Source organism: Coturnix japonica, chromosome 2, assembly GCF_054131305.1.
Source record: "Coturnix japonica strain WE chromosome 2, WE-NBRP24, whole genome shotgun sequence".
Classification (NCBI taxonomy): Eukaryota; Metazoa; Chordata; class Aves; order Galliformes; family Phasianidae; genus Coturnix; species Coturnix japonica.
In genome coordinates this window covers 42283653-42308104 of record NC_140664.1, presented here as the reverse complement: position 1 = coordinate 42308104, position 24452 = coordinate 42283653, and the positions used below count along the sequence as shown (strand labels likewise).

Below are 24452 nucleotides of genomic sequence, written 5' to 3'. Positions count from 1 at the left end.
TTCTTGAGGACAATCTGTCTGCTTATAAATAAATTAAGGCTTGCATGTTTTATTTGATACCTGTTCTGACCTTCTCATAAACCAGTCTGGAGTCTGAGACTCATTATTTTTTTTTTCTTCCTTTCAATGTTATTTTTTTAAATAAACTTAGAAGCAAGGTCTGTTTCTGGCCAAGAATGCAAGCAGGGAATTGGTTCACTTTAAAGTTAATTTTATCACAAGTTATTCATTCACATGGGGTCCATGCTGTAAGACCAGGCAGTGAACGATCTGTAGCCATTGCTGTAAGCTGGTAGCTCACTTATGATACCAATAAGACTTTGCCAGACCAAATCCTGAAGGACAAAAAAAACCAGAGAAAGTGCTTAAGTTAAGAGGTGTTCAAGTGATTTGCCTCTGGCTGATGTGTGCTGAGGGACCTGTATAGAAAAATGCTATTTCAGTTTAAAAAAAAAATAGCTGAAGTCTGCTACAGAGAAGGCCCAGTGGAAAAGACATTCATGTTTGTATATCTGACCCTTGAGTAGGATTTTGTAAATCCAGTGTATTAGAGCTTATGTGTATGTTTGTGGTTTTGTTTTGTTGAAGAACTAATGCGTTTGCAAAAGCTTTTTTGCATGGATAAACTGACAACACTGAAGCACACATAGGTGATGTGTTATCTGTGCCTAACTATTAAACCAGAAAGTCCTTTGCTAATTGGGCTTCCCTTGCTTCAAACTGGAGAGCACCAAAGGGATCCTGCTCAGCTGAGCTGATAGTAAATCTGTATATTCTGACTTTCTTTTTAGACTGTTTCGTATACACAGTTCCTGTTTCCAACCAATGCTCTAGGAACTCGGAGGAACACGATAGACTCCACATCATCCTTCTCTCAGTTTCGCAATGCAAGCCATCGTAGCCTTTCTTTGGCAAGAGCTAACAGCACCCAGGGGAGCATCGATGCAGGTAACTCACCAAGAAGCTTGCTTTAATATATTTGCATAGTCTGGCAATAGGCAATTATATGGGGAGACGCTTTGTCTCTGCCAGTCACTTTTGTGCTTAAATTAATCAAGGAACAGTCTCACGCAGTAGGTAACAGAACTCAGAACACCTTTCTCCTTGCTTGTTCCCTTTTGTTCAGCAAAGCTGGCTTTCAGATCATGGAAAGCTGAGTAAACACAATCGCTGGTTCCGTGTCATACTGCCAGCCTTCCTACCACAAAAGGCTCATCACCTTCGTTTGCTGTGGAAAATACACAATGGCAACATGATAGTCATAAGCTGAAGGAGTAGATCATACTTTTGACCTTTATTAGACTGGAAGGTGCTGTGTTTACAAAATTGGGCACAAAATGTATGCCAAAGCACTGTATGCTTAAGATACTTCAGCATGTTAAATGAAACAAATCAAAACATCTCCATAAACAGAGGAGAACTTGTTGCTGGGAATAAAATTCAACAAAATCTCCCCACTGACTTTCCTCTCACCTGAGCAAGGCAGGGTACGTGAGGTCACGTTTGTTTGCCAGACTTTTGGCCTGTGGCCTCATTATGGAGCTTCAAATAACTGTGCAGTTCTCTAAGCCCTAAGTTCATATTTACCAGGCAGTTAATTGGCCTTCGATCTCCTGTGTGTTTCCGAGTTGTGTTACACATTACTGAAGCATTTAGAATTGATATCATATACAAAATGTTTTTCCTCTTTCATACGTCCCACATGAAGATCATTTTGTGCATTACCAAGTTCACAGTTTGCCACTAACATTACACCAAGAAATCTCTAGATGTAATAAATCCCTCTGTTATTTTTACTGTTGTTTTCTAGGCAGTGACCTGGGAGACTATGTTGAGTATGACCCAAATCTTTTAGATGATCCCCAGTGGCCATGTGGCAAACATAAGCGGGTTTTAATATTTCCTTCATATATGGTAAGTGATATGCAAAACTGCGTGTAGCGTAGGTAAATGTTGGTAACAGTATTTAGAAGGTTGAGGTTGCATTTGGCTGCAATTTAAGAAGATTATTATTATTTTTAATCTACTAATAACAGCTGTTTGAAATGCTTTGTTCTAACTGACAGTTACTTACTGGGACATGTAAAAACAAACTTGCGGAGGTATTACAACAGTAAATGCTTTTGTTACCACTGTATTTCATAAATGGTTTAGATGAAAGGCTCGTCGAACAATGCGTTCATTCTCTCTCATACAGAGGAAAATTTATACTTCCTCTAACTGGCATCTATTACAAAATAGGAGAATGCCCATTAGGGTTTTTCCAGAGTCTTGAAACTGCATTGTATTTTGATGCTTATCATTCCCTCATCAGAATAGAACCTCGGTGTCTTGTATAGCCTATGTTTCCCAGGTGTTTACTTCACCATGGACAGTCCTTCCTTTCATTGCAGCAATTATGAGCAGAATCTGTATGTTTTTCACTATTATCACTCTCAGCAATATACAAATAGGGTAGGATTTGAAATGTTGCAGCTGAAGAGTCGTTCACATTCTCACTTGGAAGAAAGAAAGTCCTGATGTATTTAAAGATACAGACTTTGCAGGTTCTCTTCTGCCCCCTAACTGGTCTTGACTTGATAATAGCATTGGTAGGTGCACGTTCTTGAATATAAATGTATTTTACATGCGTCACATAAATTGTAGCAAATCTCCTTGCTCTGTCTGTTGTACAGAAAGGCTTCATTGAGCTCTGAGGCTGCATTTGGGTTAAAAAACGAGTGAGAAGTTCAGTCAGTTCTCAGCTTAATTTCAGCCAGTTTTTCTTTTAAGGCTGTCAAATTATGTTTGGCTGGCAACCCACTAAGTGTCATCCTTTTTTGTGAGCTGCATCTGGGTGGGAAGATATTTGTTAGGTTTTAATATGGTTATTGTCATGGATGGGGAGCTGTCTTCCATCAAACAGAAAAATGTTGTTAACTGGCATCCAAAATGAACGTAGCTTAGCAATCATGATTGTGTTTCCAACCTTCCTCAGGCTCCAGCCAATCTGAGTCCTCTAAGGTCACCCAAAGTCTTTGAGGCCGTCTCATCTTGGCTTGAGGCAGACATGGTTGGATATGTGGGTGCCCTCCTTTTATATACACCAGTAAACCACAACATTTTGAGGTCTGTGACTGTGCTTGTATTGTGGTGAGCTGGCTGGGGCTTTCCCCTGTGAGAGAGGTATAACTAGGTGCATTCATGGTGAAAAGTGATCTTGAAAGGTGACTATTAATATCATTGTCATTGTTTGTTCCTTCTCTAAAGGAAGGCACTGATCTGAGAACAGACAGAAGGAAATGAAGTGCTGTGTTGTTTTTGATGGTGGGAATAGCTGGCACGAGCCAAGAGCTTTCTTGTCCAAGATCCAAGATTTTGCTGTGATGCAACACAGGAGCTTGACAAGGAACCAAGGAGCGGGTGTTTGTTCTTCAGCACTTGGCTGAGGGATTTCACAAGGGGCTGGTGCTTCCTTCATTGAGAGAAGGGAGGAAAGGTCATGCTGGAGTGTCCCAGGAGCCTGCAGGTTTAAACAGGCTTTGGCAGCTTGGATTGCATGCATCGAGTTGGTATTGTGTCTATCTTCTGCTTTCTGGGCTCAGCTTGTGTTGCCACTCCCTGCAGTTCACACTGGTGTGAACAGGAGTGTAACAGGCTGTAATTTCAAAGCCTTTTCTTTCCCAGATATAAAAACATTCTGTGAAATGACCACAGCATTGTCATCCTGCTGTACAGAGCTCCAAGCAACCTGCGGCCCCAGGTGGAATAGTGCTTCAGCTGCTGCTTTCCCTGAGTGCCCAAGCAGCTGAGAGTGGCTCTGGTGTCAGCACTGTGTGTGGAGAGCTGCAGTTTGTAATTGAAGTTTCAGTTCTTGGCCAGCATTTAACATTAATGTTTGGCAGTTGCAAGCTGTTGGGCTTTCCCCCTCCTCATAGATGTCAGAGCAATTAGCAGAGGAAGGTGAGTGATGAGGATGTGAACAAACCGTGTTTTAGATGCTGAGCTGCAGCAGATTTGCATGGTGCTCCTGGCTGTAGAATCACTGAATGCACAGATAGGGCACCTGAGAACCCACCATCTGCTTTCAGGCCAGGATTGTTCCTCTGCTACAGCACTACTGAGATTTACATGGATTCTGCTTGCATAAATACTGCAGGCTTTATCCCGAGGCATAAGACAGACAAAATGTGTGGTCCTGCTTGGCTTTTAGTCTGAAATAAGTGCAGTTAGCACTTGCGCCTATGGAACACGCTGCTCCCTCCTGTTTTGTGGAACCTGAAGTTATTATAACTCACATTGGCTTTATGGTCAGCAGAATTAGTGCTGATTTGCAGAGCATTTTTAACTGCAAGTCCTCAGCTGGTCCTAGGAATAGCAGAGCTTCCTCTTCAAAGATGGTTGTGGGTGAGGAAAAGTACTTTTGGATCTGTCTTCTTTATTTTTTTGCAACGAAGTTCCTGGCTTTAAAGGCTGTGCACTCCCCTGATGTATTTCTAAAAGTGATGCCCAAAAACAGCCTGATGAACAAATCAGAAGAGGCAGTTTAAATAATTGTCCAGCACAAACCCCACCGCTTCTGTTAATTGCATTAGTCATATGTAAATTCTAGTCTACCCCAGAGAAATTATTTCCCTTTAGACTGTCTTTGTAGGAGAGTCGACAATCTCTGCTGCAGTATAAACAGTAAGAGGTAGAAGAATTCATGCTGGGGGAGGCGGGGGGAGGGAAACATCATGTCATGGCTAACAGATGTCTTCCTGGCTGATACTGCTGAAGCAGGAATTCTTGCAGATCCTTAAATCTCCCTCGAAAAGGAACTTTCACCAGCTACCAGGCAGAACAGTGACTTCTTCACTAGTGTCTCACATTGACCAGCATGCAGCCGGGTTCTGCAGTGTCTCTGTGCTCATCCTGCATTGTTGTAAGCAGCAGGAAACACTTTCTGTGCAGGGGGAGAAAACTCAGTCTGCAGCATGCAACCAACCCCCACAGCTTTGGTTCTGTTGCAAACACAAGAGCACAGGAGTGTGTTCACATGGCTGCTCTCTGCTACTAGAACTTGCAGGAAAAGAGGAAGCCTAGGTCAGTAGCAACTTGACTTTGAGTGACCCTCTTGTAACAACATCCCTGCAGTAGACATCTATCCGTGCCCAAGGGATACACTTGGAAATTGGGTTTTAGTCCTTAATGACAGTTCCAATGTATTGATTTAATGATATCAAAACAAAAAAGATTGTTACAAAAGGCTGTAGGGCTCTTGCAGCAAGCTGGCCATCAGCCTGCATCTGCCAATTGAAGCACCGGTGTTGAGCACAGCCAGGCTGCATTATTAGATATTGGTCTTCCAATCCGGTTTTAAAATTAGAACTGCTCGCTGTTCCATCTGTGTGGTCTGACAAAAGCCCTGCACGATGCTGGAGTGCATTCAGCTCCTCATTGCTGTCTTTCACAAGGAGCACCAAGGTCAGAAGTACTCCACTTGCAGGCAGCGGCCTTTGGCATCGGCACCATATTCTTTGAGCTGCTTCTGTAGATATAAATTAAACCTCTCCAGATTGCTTTCTTATCAGCTGCTCGCCTCGTACTCAAAAGTCTCAGGGAGCAGAGGATTGCTGTGGTGGTATATATTCATAGTTAAAGCCAGTGCTGTATGGATTTGATGCTATATTTGGCTGAGGCTCCAGTAAGCATGTATTTTGTGACAATGGAGCGCTGTATTAATGGAGAACTATTTCAGTGTGTTAACAGGATAAAATAAACTGGCATCCTTACGTGCACTCAAAGAGGGAGTTTTCAGATGGTTTGCTTTGTGAAATTCTAAATATTTCAGTTTAAGGTCTTTGAAAGTAACTTTTTAACAATGGAAACTTCTTTTAGTCTTCCTTTTCCTTTTTTCTTCTCTGCATAGTTATTATTACCATTATAAAGGAATGACTCCTATTTTCCATGACTGTTTTAAGCTTCTGCTCTAGCAGGATTTCCCACATATATGCATACTTAGGCACCTCCATATACATTGAGTTACAGACAGTTCACAGCTACACAGCTCATGTATGGCATGCCCTAAGGCAGTAGTGTCACTGACTTCTTGCTGCGTGGTTGAGAACTTACCCCTGTGCTACTGACAGTCTGTTTAAACTTGATGGACTTGTGTCTGCTCTTCATGGAGCGCATTTATCAAGGTCCAAGGTAAGGCAGCTGAAGAGAATTTATTGTATAACTTCCATTTATTCACCTTTTTCAGTCTGATTTCACCTTTCTTAAGGGGAAGGTAGAGGCACCCAAGTCTAGGTCATCTTTTACTGGTAGCATGCCAAAGTAGAGTTTATTTTCAATGCTATTTCATCCTACCAATCTTTCCAACCATTTCAGGCATCCTCCCTCCTCCTGTATTTAGGAAACTATATATACAGCTTTCCTGTGAGAAAGCAGCTGCTTGAAAATGCGTGCGAATAGCACACAAGTTAACCTCCAAGTTCAAAACTGCCAGCCATGCAAAAAGTGTGCAGAGCAGAGCCCCTCAGCCCGAGCATTCGTCATGTTGTCCAGGCATCTGTCAGCCACCATCTATCAAAGCTTCCATTCGTCTTGTGCAACTCCCATCGCCAAACTAAAATATACATCTACAGATTTGTATACGGAGAACGTGAGCAGAGCTCACAGAGGGGTATTTCTGAATACTAAAGCAAAATGTGTTTTGTGCAAGCAAGCTGGGAGAAACAAGACAGACGAGCCTGGATGACAGAAGTTACAAACATGGGAGATTAAGAGTGTTGGGGGAGAAGGGTGCGTCATTCCCAGTAATGTGCTGGTGTATGTGACAGCCCTGGCAGTGCTGAGTGCCGAACTGCTAGAGAATAGCGTTGTCTATGATTGAGAACAGTTGGATGGAAAAATGTCATGCTCCTTTTAGGGAAGCGTTTGCAACCTCTTGATAAAATTTGGAGCATCAGTGTTGTACAGTGCTCTTGTGTGGGCAATACAGAGCAGTTCCAGACTGACAGAACTCAACCTTGCTTGCAGTGATGACTTTTTGATACAGCAGTTTTGTTTGTGATTCCCAGACAGCCCAAGAGAAATAAAATTTCTAAAGCAGAGGAGAGAAAAGGAAGAGGAAATGCTGAACAGGAGAAAAGGTGGCAAACAAAAAGGTCAGAGCACTCCCATTTCAGCAGTAAGGTCCTAGCTGGCCCTTGTAGGTCACTAGGACACCCTGGCCATGCATCTGGCCTTGTGCACACACTGAGGTTTCCTCCATTCCATTCCCTTTCCTGCTCCATGGAACGTTCAGTGGTGCAAGCCGTGCCTGGGGGAAAAGGACAGACAGAGGATGCTTGAACAGGTGAAGGGGTAGCTGGGGCTGGGATTTCTCCACAGCCTCATAAGTGCACAGTGTGGCAGAGAGAACGCTGTCCCTCTGATGGGCAGCATCCCCAATTTGTCGTTTCTGTAGGCATCAGCTGGGCAAGGGGCAACCTGCTGTTCAGAGACAAGTCAGGCTTCTGCAGCAGCTACCAAAAAAATCGTGGGAAAAAAGAAAATAAGTTGCACAATTCCTTTTCCTGAGAAGAAGGACAGTTAGTTTTGCTCTCCAGCATGGCACTGACAAGATGAGACAGCTGCCTTAGAGCCAGTGTGTTCAAACATGCTGCTGTTATCCTGTTACATGAATCAAAACCAGCACACACTGGCTTTCATCTGGATTTCATTATTGTGATTTATATCATAGAGACTGTTGTCTAGCAGGAAGCAGCAGTATTCAGAGTTGGAGGGGGGAGATCTTTATCGCAGATCCTTATCACCAGCACAGAATTGACAAATCTCTGTGTTTAAAAATAGTTGTACCTCCTTTCCATTTTCAGTTTTAAGCTGTCTGCTTATTCTCAAGCCTCTGAATGTTTCACTTTATGTATTATTTCTCTTTTTAAAAGGAGCTTTTTTTTTTTTTTTTTTAAACAAAGAATCTATTTAAATACAGGCAGGTCTCCTGGCAGTCAGCTGGCTCAGAGGACTCCCCTGTAAAAGCAGAGCAGTGTATAAGGTACCCATGAAACAGCTGCAGGATCACATATGTGTCTCATCATAGAATGGTTTGGGTTGGAAGAGACCTCAGAGCCCACCCAGTCCCACCCTGTGCCATGGGCAGGGCTGCCCCCCAGCACCTCAGCTGCCCAAGGCCCCATCCAACCTGGCCTTGAGCGCCTCCATATGCTAGAAGTGGAGGCAAGCACAGCCTGCTGGCCAGCATAACCTGCATACAGCCCTCCAACTGGCTCTGCAGGGTGCTTGGGACCTCACTCACTCTGCGAGGTGGTTTCTGTCCTGCACAGCTCATCCATGCTGTTTGGTGTTCTCTGTGTAGGCGGAAATGATGACCTGGAAGGAGCCGAGAGCAGTTCTGCCAGGAAAACCCATGGTGGCTTTGTGGAAGATAACTAAGATAAAACTAAGGAGCTCTGCGGTAACAGAGAGCAAGCAACGAGTAGTTAGGTTTGCAGTGAAGCTTGGAACAAGGTGTGGTATAACTTTGCAAAGTAGCACCAAGCTCATTCTTTCCAGGCTTGTCCAAGACAACCAAAAAATGTCGGTAGTATACAAAATAAACTTTGGACTTAGTAGTGGGTAGCAAGAGTTTGTTCTTCAGCTTATGAGGACTGAACCCTGCTGGGCTGCAGTGGGACCCCTACAAGCAGGTGACTGTACATTCAGCCAAATCTGCTCTTCCTTCTGCCTTCAGCAACCTGGCAACAGACAGACCCATGCATCCAGGCCATGCTTTTGTCTTCTAGACCAAGTAGGGCAGGGTTTCTCCTCTCCATCTTCACCTTTCTTCTTTTTATTCAGGCATGGTAGCAAGCTGCCTGCCTCAGCCTGAAGACCAAATGTGAATGTTACCTTCAGAACACTGTGAGGACTGCCTGGGCCTGTGCTCTGGCTCATACATGCATATGCAGGACAGCAGAGTTGGCTGTAGAAAGTTGACGTGATATGCTCCTTTTTGATAGTTTCTTATAACTGGCAGCTCTCCTTCATGGGGCAGAATTTTGTAAGAAACCATTCTCTTTATTGAGAAAAATTTGGATTGGTGCTTAGGATGTAACTGTGTCAGAGGGGGCTTGTGAGCATTTATAGTTTGTGGCGAGCAGCTGTTGCGCTTGACATGCCTAGCAAAATTACCTGCCAAGATGTCACGGGGAGCAATTTATCTGGGCAAATTACGCTTTTCACACTGCAAGTTAGATAGCTGAATAGCCTTCATTGTTAAAGGTACGTATGACTGCAACAACTCCATGTGCCAAGAAGCTGGCTTTTTCCTCTTCATTATAGCTCGTTTGCCTCAAATACTGCTGTGAGCTATTTAGGGGAGAAGCACAGTCTGCTTCCTTCTAAATTCCTGTTATTACCCCTTATTTCAGTACCATAGCTCTTAAACAAAATGCAGGACAAGTTAGTTGCTTTTTGCTCTTATTCATGCTCATGTCCGATCCAGCCAGGGACTGATAAAAAAGAGTTGTCCAGTTGCTCTCCAAAGCCATATTCTCCCTTCCCCAAACCCTTTCATGTTTAATTACTGGGGAACAAAGAAAAGAAAATAACAAAACATATTCAGTTGGGTCTTTTCAGTTGATTTAGATTCCCATAAGGATATAATACAGGGAGGTTTCATCTTCTATAAAGGCATAACGTAGTGTTTTTTGCATTTCTCTTTCTACCACTCTTTGTTTACAGTTAACACAATGTAGTTTAACCATAAACAGAATTAGAAGGGAAAGACAAGACAGGAGCTGGATACTCTGAGACTGTATTGTCTTCCATGCTTTTGTTCAAGGTCGGAACAGCCAAAGCCAGGAAGAGAATTGGCACTTTACTAAAAAGAAGGGTTTACTGTTGTTTGGCTGATAGTTTTAGACCAAGTGAGTAGTGGTAGATAGTTTTGGCAGAGTGTTTCCTGAATGAAGACTGATGGAATGAGAGAAGTGCTGCACACCCATAGCTGCTGCTGCTGGCACGCAGATTGGGCCTGGAGGGCCCTCTGTTAAATACAGAAATTCTTAAGGGGATGAGAAAATTTTTTCAGGTTGGAAAAGACTATAAAGATCATTGAGTCCAACCACAATCTAACCATAGTACCCTAACTAACAACCCTCTGTTAAACCATGGTCCTGAGCACCACATCCAAACATTTTTTAAACACATCCAGGGATGACGAAGAAGAACAGGAATCTCAAGGTAAAGGAAATAGGCTGTACACTTCTCATGTTGTTCTAACTCAGTATTTCTGTTTGCTTAGTACGTAATTTTTGAGACTGTATCTTTCATTCTATTGAATTACTCGCCATTTAGGCCAATTACCTATTTTGTCATAAATCTAGGATAGAGTAGTCAAGAATTTGTGCCAGCAATTCCTTTGAGCAATCAGTTAGAGACTGGCAGTATGTTTCAGAGCCACACACAAAGTCCAGTCATTGAATCAATTATTGTGATAACTTATTTTGGCTTAGCAAGAATTGTCAGCTAGGTTTCATCCACCCACGTTTGGCTTAAGCTTATTCTCAGCAGTATTTGGAAGGCTCATAATAAGGTATGTGCTGTTCAGGGCTTGTGCTGAACATTCATCTCTGATCTCAGGTCACCCTTTCTGATGGAACAGCTGCAAAGAAATTGTTACCTTAATTCAGACTTCATTTTTCCTGTCTGTGAAATCATTAAGACTGACTGGCATTTGTTTGATATTTCTTGCTTGCAGAGATTGAGTGATCTTGTTTGTTATAAACTATAAGAGTGATTTTCTCTCAACCATGTGTTACAGACCACAGTCATAGACTATGTGAAGCCATCAGATCTCAAAAAGGACATGAATGAGACGTTTAAGGAGAAGTTCCCTCACATCAAGTTAACCCTCAGTAAAATAAGAAGGTACGTTGCAAAGCTTGGTATGGCTGCAACGTGATATGGCTGTCTCACATCGCGGTGTGATTGCTGTTGTACTTGAAGAGACACACAGCACTGATTGATTTTCCAGGACCTGCAGGGGTGCAGAATAAGTCAGATGATTGCTTTGATTAGTGGGCTCTGGAAACAAGATGGGGGACTATGCAAACATGTACCACTCAGGTGTCAGTGTCCACATATAAGAGGATGAGAATGTGAGCTGTGCTTGCACTATACTATCAGATCCAGAAAAAATAATACAAAAAAAAGAGACATCAGACTTATGGCACTGTTGGCTTTTGTGCCTTTTGCAAAGAGCACGGCCAGAAGCAAAACAAGTGATCAGTTTTACTGCAAAGCTGTAGTATTTTGTCACTGTTTCTAATGTAGCAGTCTATACATACCAAAGTAATGGTGATTTAATGTGACTGACGTGGCCAAAACGATACTGATTCCTGTTGCTCTGTAACTAGAGTTCTGCAGTGCATAGCAAGTTTGGATTTGATCAGTCAGAACCAACTGCAAAGTTGCATGTAGATCACAAGCAATCAATGCATTGCTACTAAATAAGTTATGTATAGCTTAAGACTTCCAGTGAAATATTTTCACTAAAAAATGTCAGAGCTCTTCAGTGACTTCTGCAGTTTGATACAGCTGTCTGTAGGAGGGAAAGGATTAAGTCGAAACAAGCGATACAGTGTGTTCCCAAAATAGAGCATAAACATACCTGCCCAGCAGATTACGCTTTTCCTTTCCATTTGATTAAAAAGGAATCTCTGCAATAATGACTCCTACGGTGAAATGAGTAATCTTTAAGATGTAATTCACAGCATACTTGTCTGGTCTCTTTACTCAGCTTGAAGAGAGAGATGCGCAAGCTTGCTCAAGAAGAATGTGGTTTTGAAGAGCCCACAGTAGCCATGGCCTTTGTCTACTTTGAGAAGCTCGCTCTCAAGGGGAAGCTGAACAAGCAGAATAGAAAGCTTTGTGCTGGAGCCTGTGTCCTTTTAGCAGCCAAAATTGGCAGTGACCTCAGAAAACACGAAGTCAAGCATCTTATAGATGTAGGTATCCATACAGTTCCTGTGTTCTCTCTACATTAAGTGCCAGCACATGGTGTATACAAGCCTGTTTATCAGTAGTCATGCTTTCCTCTACGTATCCAGCCCTCCAGTTAGCTAACTGCATTCCTTTATTTTACTCTGACGAGGAAGTAAGAGTGATGCTTGTCATAGCAGAGAACCAAGAAACCCATTTGATGTGACTGAACATCCTTGGTGTTGGATATTTTGAGGTCTGAGATATATCTCACCACCATCATGTCAATATAAGTCAAAAGTTAACCTTCAGGATATTCATTTTGCTTTTAATTTTGTTTTTAAGAGTGTCAGTGAAGACTGTTCTTTGGAAGTTAAATGTAGATAGTAACATGGGAAGAAATCTAACAGACTATTATATTCATCAAGCTTTAGGGCAAGTGGACATGGTTTCCATTAGACAGTTCACCCTAACTTATTTTTGTGTGTGTGGAAGAAAGTGTTTGGTCTTCTACCCACTCCATACTAAAGAGTTAAGAAACAGAAGGGTGTCTTATTCCATAATACGTTTGCAAGCACCGAGGCACCAATCTGGTTTAACACAACAGAAAATCAGTCTCATAGCTGAGTACGACCAACTCACTTCAAGAGACACGGGAACTCTGTTGGAGGTAGAACTGGACTCATATCCTTCTGCCCCAGCCTTAGAACTGGCTTGATAGTGAGTTTATTAAAATATTCTTTAAATAGTCAGGAAAAAATAAGCTGAGTGGAAGCTGGAAGACCTGCCAATTCTGAATCATTGGTCCACCCTTAAGTCACACGGGGGTTTTCATTAGATCCAGCGGGCAACAGTGCAGCAAGCAAAGGGAGCTCGTAAGAGTGGAGTGGGGGAGAATATTTCTGAAGGGCTGGCTGCCTTCTAGCATCCAACTCCAGTGAGAACAGCAGAACAGATGGAAGGTTTAGTACAGTACAGCAGAAAGCAAGTATGAAATCTATCTGAGTTCCTTTGGGAATAGCAGTTTCTAATATACGCTGTACTTAGAGTTGTTTTAGATGACACTTTTTGCCTCTGAGGCATTACAGTCAAATGTATCTAATTGTAGCATAAATAATTTCCCTAACAAGGTGTTGTAACAGTGCAATGCTTGAAACAGAATCTGTGATTTCAAGCAGAGAGGAATTCTGTGGGCACTTAGAATGTGCATGTATTCCACTACACAAGTGACTGCACAAAGCTAGGTGTTTCTGCATTGGTAATGACTGTAATCTTTGGAAGATGCATCTGCTAGAGCAGGAATGAGTGAAATGGCAAACAGAAATAGCGAATCTGGCTGAACTTTGTAAACCAGCTCCCCAGTAAAATTAGTGGGAAATATTGGCAAACACTTAGGTGCAAGCGTGAATAACATCATCTGTAAGTAAGCACTAGAAAGCCAAATCCTCATTGATAAAGTCCTTTTCATTTGTTTCATGGGCTGCTGGTACAGAAACTGGAAGAGAAGTTCCGGCTGAACAGGCGAGAGCTGATTGCCTTTGAATTCCCGGTGCTGGTGGCCTTGGAGTTTGCTCTCCACCTTCCCGAGCACGAAGTGATGCCGCACTACAGACGCTTGATCCAGAACTCCTAGCACTGGCTGCCCTGCTGGGAAGGGGCTCCGGACTGTTCCCACCTGGCTCTCCTGAGCTGCAGTTACTACTGGAAATGCAAAATCAGACTCCTAACACTTCACTCTCTCCCTCTCCGAACCAGTTTTTTTCAACAACTGATGGGAAGACGCTGTGTTGACTTAAGACTTGGCTTTAACAAATTTAGATGTCGTTACTTTCTCAAAGCAGGTGGAGACTGAGATGTTGGTACATGGTTAATGCGCTGAAACTGGATGGCAACTGACCCTACCAGCGGGGACTGCAGACCTACAAGCTACCTGTCATCAGTCGTACAAAAGCCTGAGGGGCAGCCTCTGTTGCCACCCCTCTCTCAATCACACAAACCCTGAAAGCCCACTTGAGTGCATTCTCGTAGTGCTTTTTCTACAGACCTGCTGCAACTCACAAAAGGACTCCTTAACGTTGTGAAAAAGAAAAAAAAAAAAGAAGCTTTTAAAGAGGATATCTTCACTGTGTCAAAAAGAATGTGCCAATCTATTTTTGTATCAGCAATTGAAAGTGCACTTTTTCCTGTGGGGTGTTTGTGTGTAGATGTGTGTGTGTGTGCGCGATGCAGACCTGACCTGTGTCCATGTGGGTGGCTTTGCTGTTTCAGCCTGTATCAGTTACTGAGGGGGAAGATCAAGGTGACCTTACATGGTTTTACTTGTTGAAAAGCGTAACTACTGGAAAAGCGGTAAATGGGATCATTTTTGGACACTCGTTTTATTGTTTCCTAATTCTCTGATCTTTCCAGCATCTTACTTTTGAAAGGATCACACTACTATCAGGAGAGAAGAATCAGCAGCTGACCATAAGTTTTCAGTCGTGTTTGTGATAAAGGTGAAAGCATTAGTATGAGATTTCCATGTCATGTTTTTTAAAAATACCTTGTGTTAAGCCACATGCTTATTTTTAACCTTCGCACTTTTCCCACTGTGGAGATGGTTAAGACTTGCACTCTGTAGTGTTGTATTTCTGTGCTCTATGTTAGAGTGCATAATAAGCACATTGATTGTGCTGTATCTTAAAACAGTGTTTTATTAAGAAAAAAACAAAATAAAAGTAGGGCTCAGCAGTGTGACAGTTGTGTTAAGGCTCCAGCAGCAGCAGGGGCAGCAGCTGTTGTTCAAGTTCTGTTTTTTTAATGAAAATTGGCCGTGCAAAACCTACAATCGGCGCCCATTTAATTTAAAGGTCCTGTTCCTTTCGACATTTCAATACTGGAGTTCAACATGAAGCCTTCCTGCAACTCCCACAGCTCCGACTGGGCACCCGAGTGTCCCCTGCACTCCCTGATGCTGCACTCTGGGCTGTGCTCACAGACATGGCTCAGCCGGTGGCATTGTGGGCATCACACCCCTGTCCAGTCTCCTCCTGCACAGGTTCACTTCCCAAGCCTTGCCCTCCACGTGCCCCACGCAGATCCTGTATGGTCGAATCCTTAACATTTTTGATATCTTTTAAATAAATCTCGACCATGAGATTGTAGCTGAAGCCTTACCTCTGTAAGTTCGGGAGTGCTTGCTCAGAGTATGGGAAGGGCTTGTGAGCAGAAGGTCCAGAGGTGGGACATGTCAGAGGATGTACACACACTAATGCTTATTTTCTTTCATTCTTACTTTAACCAGTTTTATCACTTCCTTTGGTTAGGCCAGGAAACATCCAGTTTCTTTACCAGCTTTGACTCCTTTAAATTCTAGTACGAAACACGCCTGCATACGATTGCTCTCTAGGATCTGGAAAAGGTATGTGAAATGTGTCAGGACAAATGGGAAATAGTCTGATGCTGTTGCTCTCCCCCCATTTTAAGGGGGAGGGTCAACTGTGCTGGCTTGTGGTTATTACTAATATAGTTATCTAATAACTGATTAGATACATTCCAACTGGACTGGGGTTGGGTGAAAAGTGTGCACTTCCCTCCCCCATGCAGCCCCCTTTCCCATTCCCACTGCCTCCCAGCCCCAGCAGCCCAGGAGGAGAAGGGCCGAGTGCCCACGGCAGCACAGCAGCTGTGTGCAGACCATGGCGGTCAGCAGATCTGCCCCGGGGCCTTCTGTCCTTGGCTGCTGCCCTCCCCACCACAATCGTGTATATACGTTCAAGATTTGCTTCTGGTGGCAGAGATCGGTTCTCAACAGTGACTGCTCAAAGCTAAGAGGAGGCTTTACCTTCTGCAAAGGTTCTGCCTTTTGCTTTTGAGTCTTGATTTTCGTTTTTGATGTTGCTTCAGAGTATTGCAGGGAAAAAGCAAAATGTGATTGCAAGATACAGACTAAAGAATGGCAGTCTTACAGTAGTCTTTAGAGACGCTATTGAATCATGCTGTCACATCTTTTGTCTCCTGTGCTGCTACCCGATCCCGATCCACAGTTTACACAGATTTCTGGGAGGAAATCTGATTGCTGGAGACTTTCTGCTTTACGTTCTCATTATTGTTGTTGTTTTGGGGGCGGGAAAGGGTTTTGGAGTGACATTCAGTTAGAGTTCCGATGTGGAATAAACACTTAAGATGGTGGCGTTGTTGCACTGTTCGCTTAGGAACGTATATAAAGCCATATGATGATGCTAGATCTCAAAGCACAAAGCGTGGTCAGTACGATGGTGGTTAGGACAACGGGCAGCATGTGCCCCCTTTTCTCCCCAACCCTGGGAGAATTCAGGCTGAAGTAACAGAGGGAATCTGTACCAAGCGACAAACAGAAGTTGATTGTTTGCCTTTGTATTACATGGTAACGAGTGTTGATTTGCAAATGATTTTAGATTCAACTTCCAGTAGTTTGGGAAATCATCCATTCCGTATCACCTGTTCTGTTCTGAAATGACAAACCATACACTCTACCATGCAGAGTTTTTTTGCTTTTTCTAGAAAAAAAAAACCAATAAAAGTTTAAAAAAATAAAACTATTGAAAAATAGATATGTCAAATGGTTCTGGTTTTTTCTTCCTCGGGGACATAAAGCTGCTAATTAAGAAGGTCTGGGCATCTCCAGGTGTTCATCTCCTGCACATTCCTCAATTCCTGGATCTTTTCTCCAGCCAAGGTCTTTTTTGGCACCAGCTCCTCCTCTGTATTCCACAGAGCCCCATAATTGCAAATGGGCATTTGTGGTGTTGGGAACAGCAGTTTGATTTACATGGGCCCCAGAATGTACAAACAATACACAGAATGCTTTGCTGATCATCTTCCAAAGCAACTCAACGAATGCCAGTGGCATCTTTGGAGTAGTCTGCAATGACTTCAAAATGAAGTAACATCAGCTTGTTGCTTCAACCACATGATACGGAGCCTTTTCGCTGGAGGCAGAGGAGTTTGTTAAGAGATAACACCTTCCCACAATGCTAGCGCATTTTGGCACCAGCCTCCACATTAAAAACAAAAAGAACAAGGTAAAAGTTGTTTGGAGAAGTGAGAGACCGAGCATTCACAGCAACAGCAATGCCAGCATCACTACTGAGACTGAAATCTGTCCCAGGTTGCGCCTTTGGGGAAGGGGTGGAAGTGTGGGAGGAGGGCCTGAACTTCATTTGTTCATCCATCTGCTGTCTTAAACCTTGTAGAAAAGGTGAAGGGAAAAAAAAGGAAATAAAAAGGAAAGAGGAAAAGAATTTTTGGACACATCCATTTGTGGAAGCTTGTACGCAAATAAAGATGGCTCCTACCCGCTGGCAACACAGTGAGGCCCTGCAGCCTGTTGGCTTCTGGTCCAGATGTGCTCAAAGGACAGCCTTCGTTCACCAGAAACCAAACAAAAGCATTGCACAGATCCCAGTGTAAAATCTCAGGACAAATAGCAACAGCAGCAGCCAAAATACTGAGCTATAGGGCGAAAGCACAGCCTCAATGAGCAGCCTGGCTTGGCCAGCAGTGAGACAGTCACGATCTCCCACGTTGCAGTCCACAAACCAACTGCACCACAGCTCCTCACAGAGCATTTTAAGGAAACATTGAAGCAGGATTTAGACAAAGTCCAGCACTTCTCTGAATAAAGGCTGAGGGAGCTGTGGTTGTTCAGCCTGGAGAAGCCTTTTGGGAAGAACTCATTGTGGCCTTTCAGAGAAGCTGTGGTGCCCCATCCCTGGAGGTGCTCAAGGCCAGGTTGGATGGGGCCCTGGGCAGCTGAGCTGCTGGGGGGCAGCCCTGCCCAGGGCCTGTATAACACCTTATTTCCGCACAGACTGGAGCTGAATTAGACAACAACCTAAGCAGAAGAGACAGTAATGATTTCATGCCCAGTACCCAGCCTCTGATTTCATTTAACCTGCATGACACTGCACAAAGTTGCAGCCTTGCCAGTCAGTAGAGCACACAAGTCACCGCACCAGAGGTACTACGGAACATTCAGGTGTCACAGTACAAATGACTTGTTGTGTAGATGGATTAAGAGCTCTTGGATCCTCTTTTCAGATCCTTTTTCCTCTTTGCTGCCTTTCAGGTGCTTTTAACTCACTGCTGTTGTTCAGCTATTGTTTTTTTTTTTCCCCTTTTAGTTTACCTTTTATTATTCCAGTAACCCCAAAGTAAAGCAGGAAGACATTGGTGCAATGCTGGGTTGAGTCGGGCTGACTCTCTCACAGCATCCGGGCTGTATTCCCCACCCTTCATCTGATTTATTTTAAAAGCCTGCTGTGTCCAATAATGGAAAGTTGGACCCTGTTCAGGCCGTGATGGTGTCCATGGACAGGAAATTGGAAAGTTTCAGATTAAAGCTGCAGGAGGCCAGGAAGAAAAATGGTGAATTTAATTGATGGCGACAACTCAGTAATTAGGGACAAATACTAAAGAAAATGGCAGCCTGTGACCCAAAGAAGATCTTTGCTTAGAAGGATAAAGGAAGGCTTCATGGAAGTCTGAGCTACTCCCTACCTGTGGGTTGTTCAGGCACTTTGCAAACTCTGTTTTCTGAAGGTACACAATGAGAGGGCTGTCACTGTGCTATTAAATTTGCTAACCATCCAAGTTACTCTCTCCTTAATTTCTTAAAGTTCTGAGACATACCTGGTTAAACCTGGGCCTCCCTGTTTCTTATGTGCTCATCCAGAAGTAAGAAAGCAGTGAGAGTCCCAGCGATGCCATTTTGCATTTACATAAAGGAGAGAAAGGAGTCACAGCAGCAACCTTTGCTGAAAACCTTATCAGAGAATGGCTTAGGTTGGATGGGATCTTAAAGATTACACAGTTCTGATCCCCATCAGACACTGAAGGCGACCATCAAGACACAGGATGACCTGGGAACCCATCTGCGCTGGGCAGAGAATAGGCTTTTCAGGGTGCAAATGACCTCAGATCCCAGCAATGAGTTTCTTAAAGGGGAGAAAGAGAGAGAAATAGGTGAAAAGAATTCTGATTCATTTTGTAACAGTACTGCCACCGTAACATCATTTATTTTTTGCATTTAACTGGGCAATTGAGCCAGAAAGTTAAAAATACTTACCGTAACTATAACTGTGGGATCCAGTATGATGATGTAGAAACTGAATGGGTTAGATGGAAAAAAAACAACAGAACAAAACCCACCCCAAACTCCAAGACCCCGAAGAATGTTACAGCTGAAATCTCACGCCGTGATCTTGGGCACTACTGTTTGTTTTTAAGCCATCTCATGGAAAATGATGTCAGAATTCTATAGCTGGAATTATATTTTTGGAATGGTCAGAAATATTTCAGGGTACTCTGTGCCTTCCTATTAAGGCAAGACAACTTCCAGATGATGAAAGAATCCACCGTGAAGAGATTCTGTGAAGTCTTTCAGAGAGGTCAATGTAAGACCTCATTGGTTCCGTAAGAGTGCGCTCTCCTCTCTCTTTTTGCTAAAAGGCAGAGACCTTTGCAGAGCCCATTCAATTGTCACTTCTGGATAAGATGATGAAGGGGAGCAGAAGCTGGTGCCATACCGTATGCCTCCTTCTAGCTTAGGTCCCAGCATAAGGTGTCCCTCGCAAGACACGAACCTAACCTTTGTCCAAGCTTCTGCCTACAGTGGGGTTTATAACTAGGTCTTGAAGGTCCCTTCCTACCTAATCCATTCAATGATTCTATGACTTAGGGGAGCTGTATGGAGCCTGGTGTCCACTGGAAGTGAATGGAGATCGTGACTGACTGATGGGCAGACACAACGCACATCATTTCAAGAGGTGATGTGATTTATCACGTCCCTTAGTACCAGACCCACGTTTCCCCTGGCTCAGGAGCTCTGAGCAGGCTCCCATCCCATCTGCCTGCTGCTCACTGCCAGCACAACGCTGGGAGCTGGAGGTCACACCTCAACCCCATCATTATACCCACTGCGTTTACTCCTTAAAATCAACTTTCCATGGTTACAGAGAGGACTTTGAACCAGAAAGGATGCCTTCGTGTCACGGTTTCGGGATCAAGAGAAGTAAAAAGGAACACCAGAGAGATTTGGAATGGGAAGTTATTTTCCTGCTTTCACACAGATCAGGCCATTAAGGGTTCTGCTGTCCAAACTTGCAGTGCTGCTGCCCAGCAATTCAGCGTTCGTGCTGCTGAACCAGACCGCTGTTTTTTCTGTCGAACTCTGAATCACAGACGGTTTGTTTTATGGGTTTGTTTGTTTGTTTTAACCCAAAAAAAAACAATACAGTTGAGTTCTTTCCACCGGAGAGGCTGCAGTAAGCAACTTACCCACACAACACGCCTATTCATGACATGAGCCGCACAGCTCTTTGCTCAGCAGTTTTAATGTTCCACTGTGAATAGGACTGAGCCGCACGAAATTCTGTTGTGTAAGGCTCTCCTTGGAAGCAGAGATTTATTTTCTCTGGTTACAGCTCATCATGTCTAGAGGCTGCAGCCATCTGCACTAATCCCATGCAGTCTGCTCGTATTCATCAGCTGAATGAATGCTGAAGACAGGATGAGTGGATGAGTATAATAAGGAAACAAAAGTTGCCTTGCTGAAATGTTTAGCTTCTGTGTCTATCCTACAGCCTAATTCTTTGAATAAAGCTGCAGACATTTAATAAATAAGCAATTAGTGTTGCCCCAAAGGAATCATCGTAGAAGCCTAGAATGGTTTGGGTTGGAAGGGACCTCAAAGCCCACCCAGTCCCACCCTGTGCCATGGGCAGGGCTGCCCCCCAGCAGCTCAGCTGCCCAGGGCCCCATCCAACCTGGCCTTGAGCACCTCCAAGGATGGGGCACCACAGCTTCTATGGGCAGCTGTGCCAGCACCTCACCACCCTCTGAATTTCTTGCAAAGATCTAACTAAATCTCCTCTCCTTTAGTTAAAAGCCATTGTCCCTTGTTCTGTCAGACCATGTAAAAAGTCATTTTCCCTCCTGCTCATAAACTCCCTTCAAGTATTGGAAGACCACAATGAGGTTTCCTCATTGGCCTTCCGGGCTACAAGCGCACACTTCTGGCTCACATTATGTTTCTCATTTACTGTCCCCACTCCCCTTCTGGGAGGAAGAGGTTGGAAAAGACATTGCCTGTTTTATACAACTGTGCACTAAGCTTTTCTATAGAGGCCAAAGTGGTGGCTGAACCAACTCTGAGCCATCTGCTTTTAAATCTGCATTGCATGAACAAGACTTAAAACACACTAAGCATGTTTTCAAGCATGACTGTGGGAGGAAAAGTGATTTTATTTATCATCAAATCAAGAACATAACATGCCAGCTGGCTATCCCCTTCTGCTCTGGAAACAGAGACTGAGGGGCAGGAAAGCCCTGCCCAATGCCTTCTCATCCAAGATCAGGGAGGATGCACTCCCCCGTCTCAGTGAACTAAAAGCCCAACTTTTCCTCTAATACTCTCCCCAAATAATCACTTTTCTAGTAGAAATGAAAGCTTACAGGAGGTCAAAGTGCAGTTACAAAAGGATTAAGCTCCTCAAACAAGGCAGTTAATATGGAAATAGTTACACAACCCTCACAGGCTCCTTTAATTCCTTTCTGGGACTAAATAGCCATCTATTTGTAATATGTCTTAATCAAAAAAAGAAATGAATAAACAATACATTTCTAGAAGAAAAATCTCTTCCCATTTTATCCCCTGGTACAGAACTATTTCAATCTGAACTTTTCCCTCTCCTGCCCCTGATATCCATCCCCAGCCCCACACCTTCTCTTCAGACAAACCCCCCTGCTCCTGTCTGGAACAGGATTAAGGTGTCACACTGGGTCTGGTGCCTGCTTCACATAGCAGATGATCTGCCTTAAAGCTGCTCATTCAGCTTCTGTTCTGAGACAAATCTACTATGGAGTTTTCTTTAAACATCCATCCCCCTGTAGTTTGCAGGTAAAATAGTTGGAAGAAGGCCTCCTTTCCTTAGCACAGCTCCCAGTAACTAACTTTTCTTCAATACTCAATAGAAACATCCTTTGCAAAACAAGTTCTGTGAATGTCCACATCACACTTCTTGAATCCTTCAGATCTTGTGTGAGGATGGGAAACATGAGCAGAAATATATATGCACCCTTCCACAAGCTCCAAAAGAGTTGATAACAAAAGAGCAGTAATTCAGAGCTGCATCCTTTAACAGATATTTCAGTGTTTTACTAAGATTTTTAATAGGTACATTACTTCTTCCATGCCACTTGGCTTCAAGAGCCTCTATCCCAAAGGCCAGCCATACACACAGGCTGTGCCTGGGCAGCAGATAATACGAACCAATTACTTCAGGGAGAATGGAAAGAAAAAAAAGAAAGAAAAAAAAGAAGAAGAAAAATTAAGTATAAACAAGGTAAGATCAGAAAAGCTCTGTGTGGTTTGGGACTTTCTGCCAGAGCAGTTTGACCCCAGCGGCGCTGAGGCAGCCATGGACCTGCATCCCCTGAGGACGAGCAGCTAATCCCCATCTCACCCCAGTCCCCAGGAACTGCCAGGCCTTCAGAAGCTCCTTAAAAACAGGCTGAAAAACCGAGGTACTTCACCAGCTGCAGAGCCATTGCCGTGCACTGCTCCAAATGCACCAAATGGATTTTAAAGGTATGAAACAGGTTTGTCTTAGCTGTATCTGCAGCCTACTACAAGCTAGAGATACGAGAGCTTTCAGGAGGTCTTTGAGTTCCATTAACAGAGCAATCTATTCCTGAAGAGTCACTTTTGTCAGGGCTCCCTTCCCCTTCCCCTGGCTTTGAAAGAAATGTTGTCAATTCAGATTAAGGGACTACAGTTTAGATCATAGAATCACAAGACTGGAAAGGACCTACAAGATCATCTAGTTCAACCATCCTCCCATCACCATTACTACCCACTAAGCCACTAAACCACGTCTCACAGATGCCAAATGTCATTCAAGACATCTCCTCATTGATGACTTGCTGTCAAGCTCCCTTTACCGTGTAGACATTCCCCACAATATTATCAACTCAACATTAAATATCAGTTTCATACATTCTTTCCCAGGCACTAATATATCAAGGCTAATTTTGAGCATCCATTAAGCAACCAGAAATAAAATTACTTCAAGAACACTTGAGATAAATTGCCTCACACTCTTTGAGACATTCATTCAAGTTTTATAATCTCTGTTGCCTCTTGCAATAATTCAAGAGACAAACCACCACTGGGAACAGTGTGAGTCCTTCCACCCCTTCCAGCTGACAAAAAATTCACAGACTTCAAGAAGAAGCTGGGGGAAAAGCAGGAGAAAAAACACACACAAGGAGCAAGAACTACAGACATGAAGATTTATTGCTCATTTCCCCATTTGGCAAAACTTTCAACCCACCGCAGTTCCATGTGGGAATTATCTCCCGAAGCCCCATGGCCTCCATCACGGTGCCAGCTCAGACAACGTGACTACAGACCTGCGTGCAGCAGCTTGCTGCTTTACTGAACAGTTGGAAACCAAGGCCATCCGTCCTGATGCTGAACGCACGGCAGGATCCGGGCTCTGACATTGTTTGGTACGACCTGCTGTCAACAGTTCAACAAAAGAACTGGGGGCATCCAGTGGGGAACGTTGCTTTTCCTGAGTTCAATTCCCTGTGCAAGAAGCTGCTACTGGGAGGTTCCTGCATGAAGTCATAGGCGTGAGGCCAAGCAGATTTTCTTTTACCACATCAATCGGAAATAGTTTGTGTTGTGCTTTGAGGCAAAGGCTCACAATGAGTCTACTAAGTATGCTGCTCTCTTACCAGCACTACTGATGGCACAGCAAAAGGCAATAGGTCCCTCTCCCTGTGCTTGGTTGCACTTCTTCATTCCTGCTGTTGTATTTGATTTGTGATAGGGTTTCTGAGTTGCGAGTCAGCTCTTTTCCCAGCTGCTGAGATCTGGTTCCTCTTTACGTGCCTGTTCTCTCAGTGTAAACAAGCAAAGCTTCTCCAACTCCGCTGATCACAAGGCTGTAAACAAAGGATACCACAAATTCAGCATCAGGCAAGTCCCTTTACTTGATACGATGCCAAACAGCACGGCATGAAGGGAAAGGTATTCATTTGTCTAAATACATTTCAACTTAGAGACCGTATCCCTGGTGATGTTTTCATTTCTCTTGCTAGGAAGAGGCTGAAAAAAGAAACATTTATTTTACAGATCCCACCAGAAAAGTGGGATATATTAGGGCTGCATAGAGAAGATTGCATCTAATGAGAAAAGTAACTGCATTCTGCTCTGGGGAGATCCCCATGGCCTAGGGAGGCCAATAGCAATCCCTGTGCTAGCTGCAGTTCTTGAGTAAGCTGATGGAAAAGCGCTGCCCTGGCTGCAATGGCAGGGGTTTCCTTCTCCCAGTGCTCACAGCACAGTGCTGGCACACTGCTCTCCAAGGCTTGGGCCAGAAGCAGGGCTCCAAATTAGGATGAATGGTTTTTACCAGCAAAATCATTCACCAAACTAAGCCGTCAACCCACTCAATGTCTGCAATAATCCC

At 43.7% G+C, this 24452-nt stretch overlaps 2 protein-coding genes across 20 annotated transcripts in view; one reads left to right on the top strand and one right to left on the bottom strand.

Annotated features, from left to right (window-relative positions):
* CABLES1 (Cdk5 and Abl enzyme substrate 1) overlaps positions 1-16521 on the top strand; it is a 58803-nt gene extending 42282 nt beyond the window's left edge. For both annotated transcript variants that reach the window (XM_015855404.3, XM_015855405.3), the window contains 5 exons: positions 792-948; positions 1811-1914; positions 10793-10899; positions 11771-11978; positions 13445-16521. In XM_015855404.3, coding sequence (XP_015710890.2) covers positions 792-948; positions 1811-1914; positions 10793-10899; positions 11771-11978; positions 13445-13585 — 717 coding nt within the window. In that variant the 3' untranslated portion in view covers positions 13586-16521. The remainder of the gene's footprint in view (positions 1-791; positions 949-1810; positions 1915-10792; positions 10900-11770; positions 11979-13444) is intronic.
* A 6730-nt stretch (positions 16522-23251) lies between these two features.
* The window catches only part of SLC35D4 (solute carrier family 35 member D4), a 50058-nt gene continuing 48857 nt past the window's right edge, over positions 23252-24452 (bottom strand). For all 18 annotated transcript variants that reach the window (XR_014943401.1, XR_014943402.1, XR_014943400.1 and 15 more), the window contains one exon: positions 23252-23925. Coding sequence is in view for 8 of the 18 variants with exons in the window: in XM_015855434.3 (XP_015710920.2) it covers positions 23865-23925 (61 nt within the window). In the remaining 10 variants the exon portion in view is untranslated. The remainder of the gene's footprint in view (positions 23926-24452) is intronic.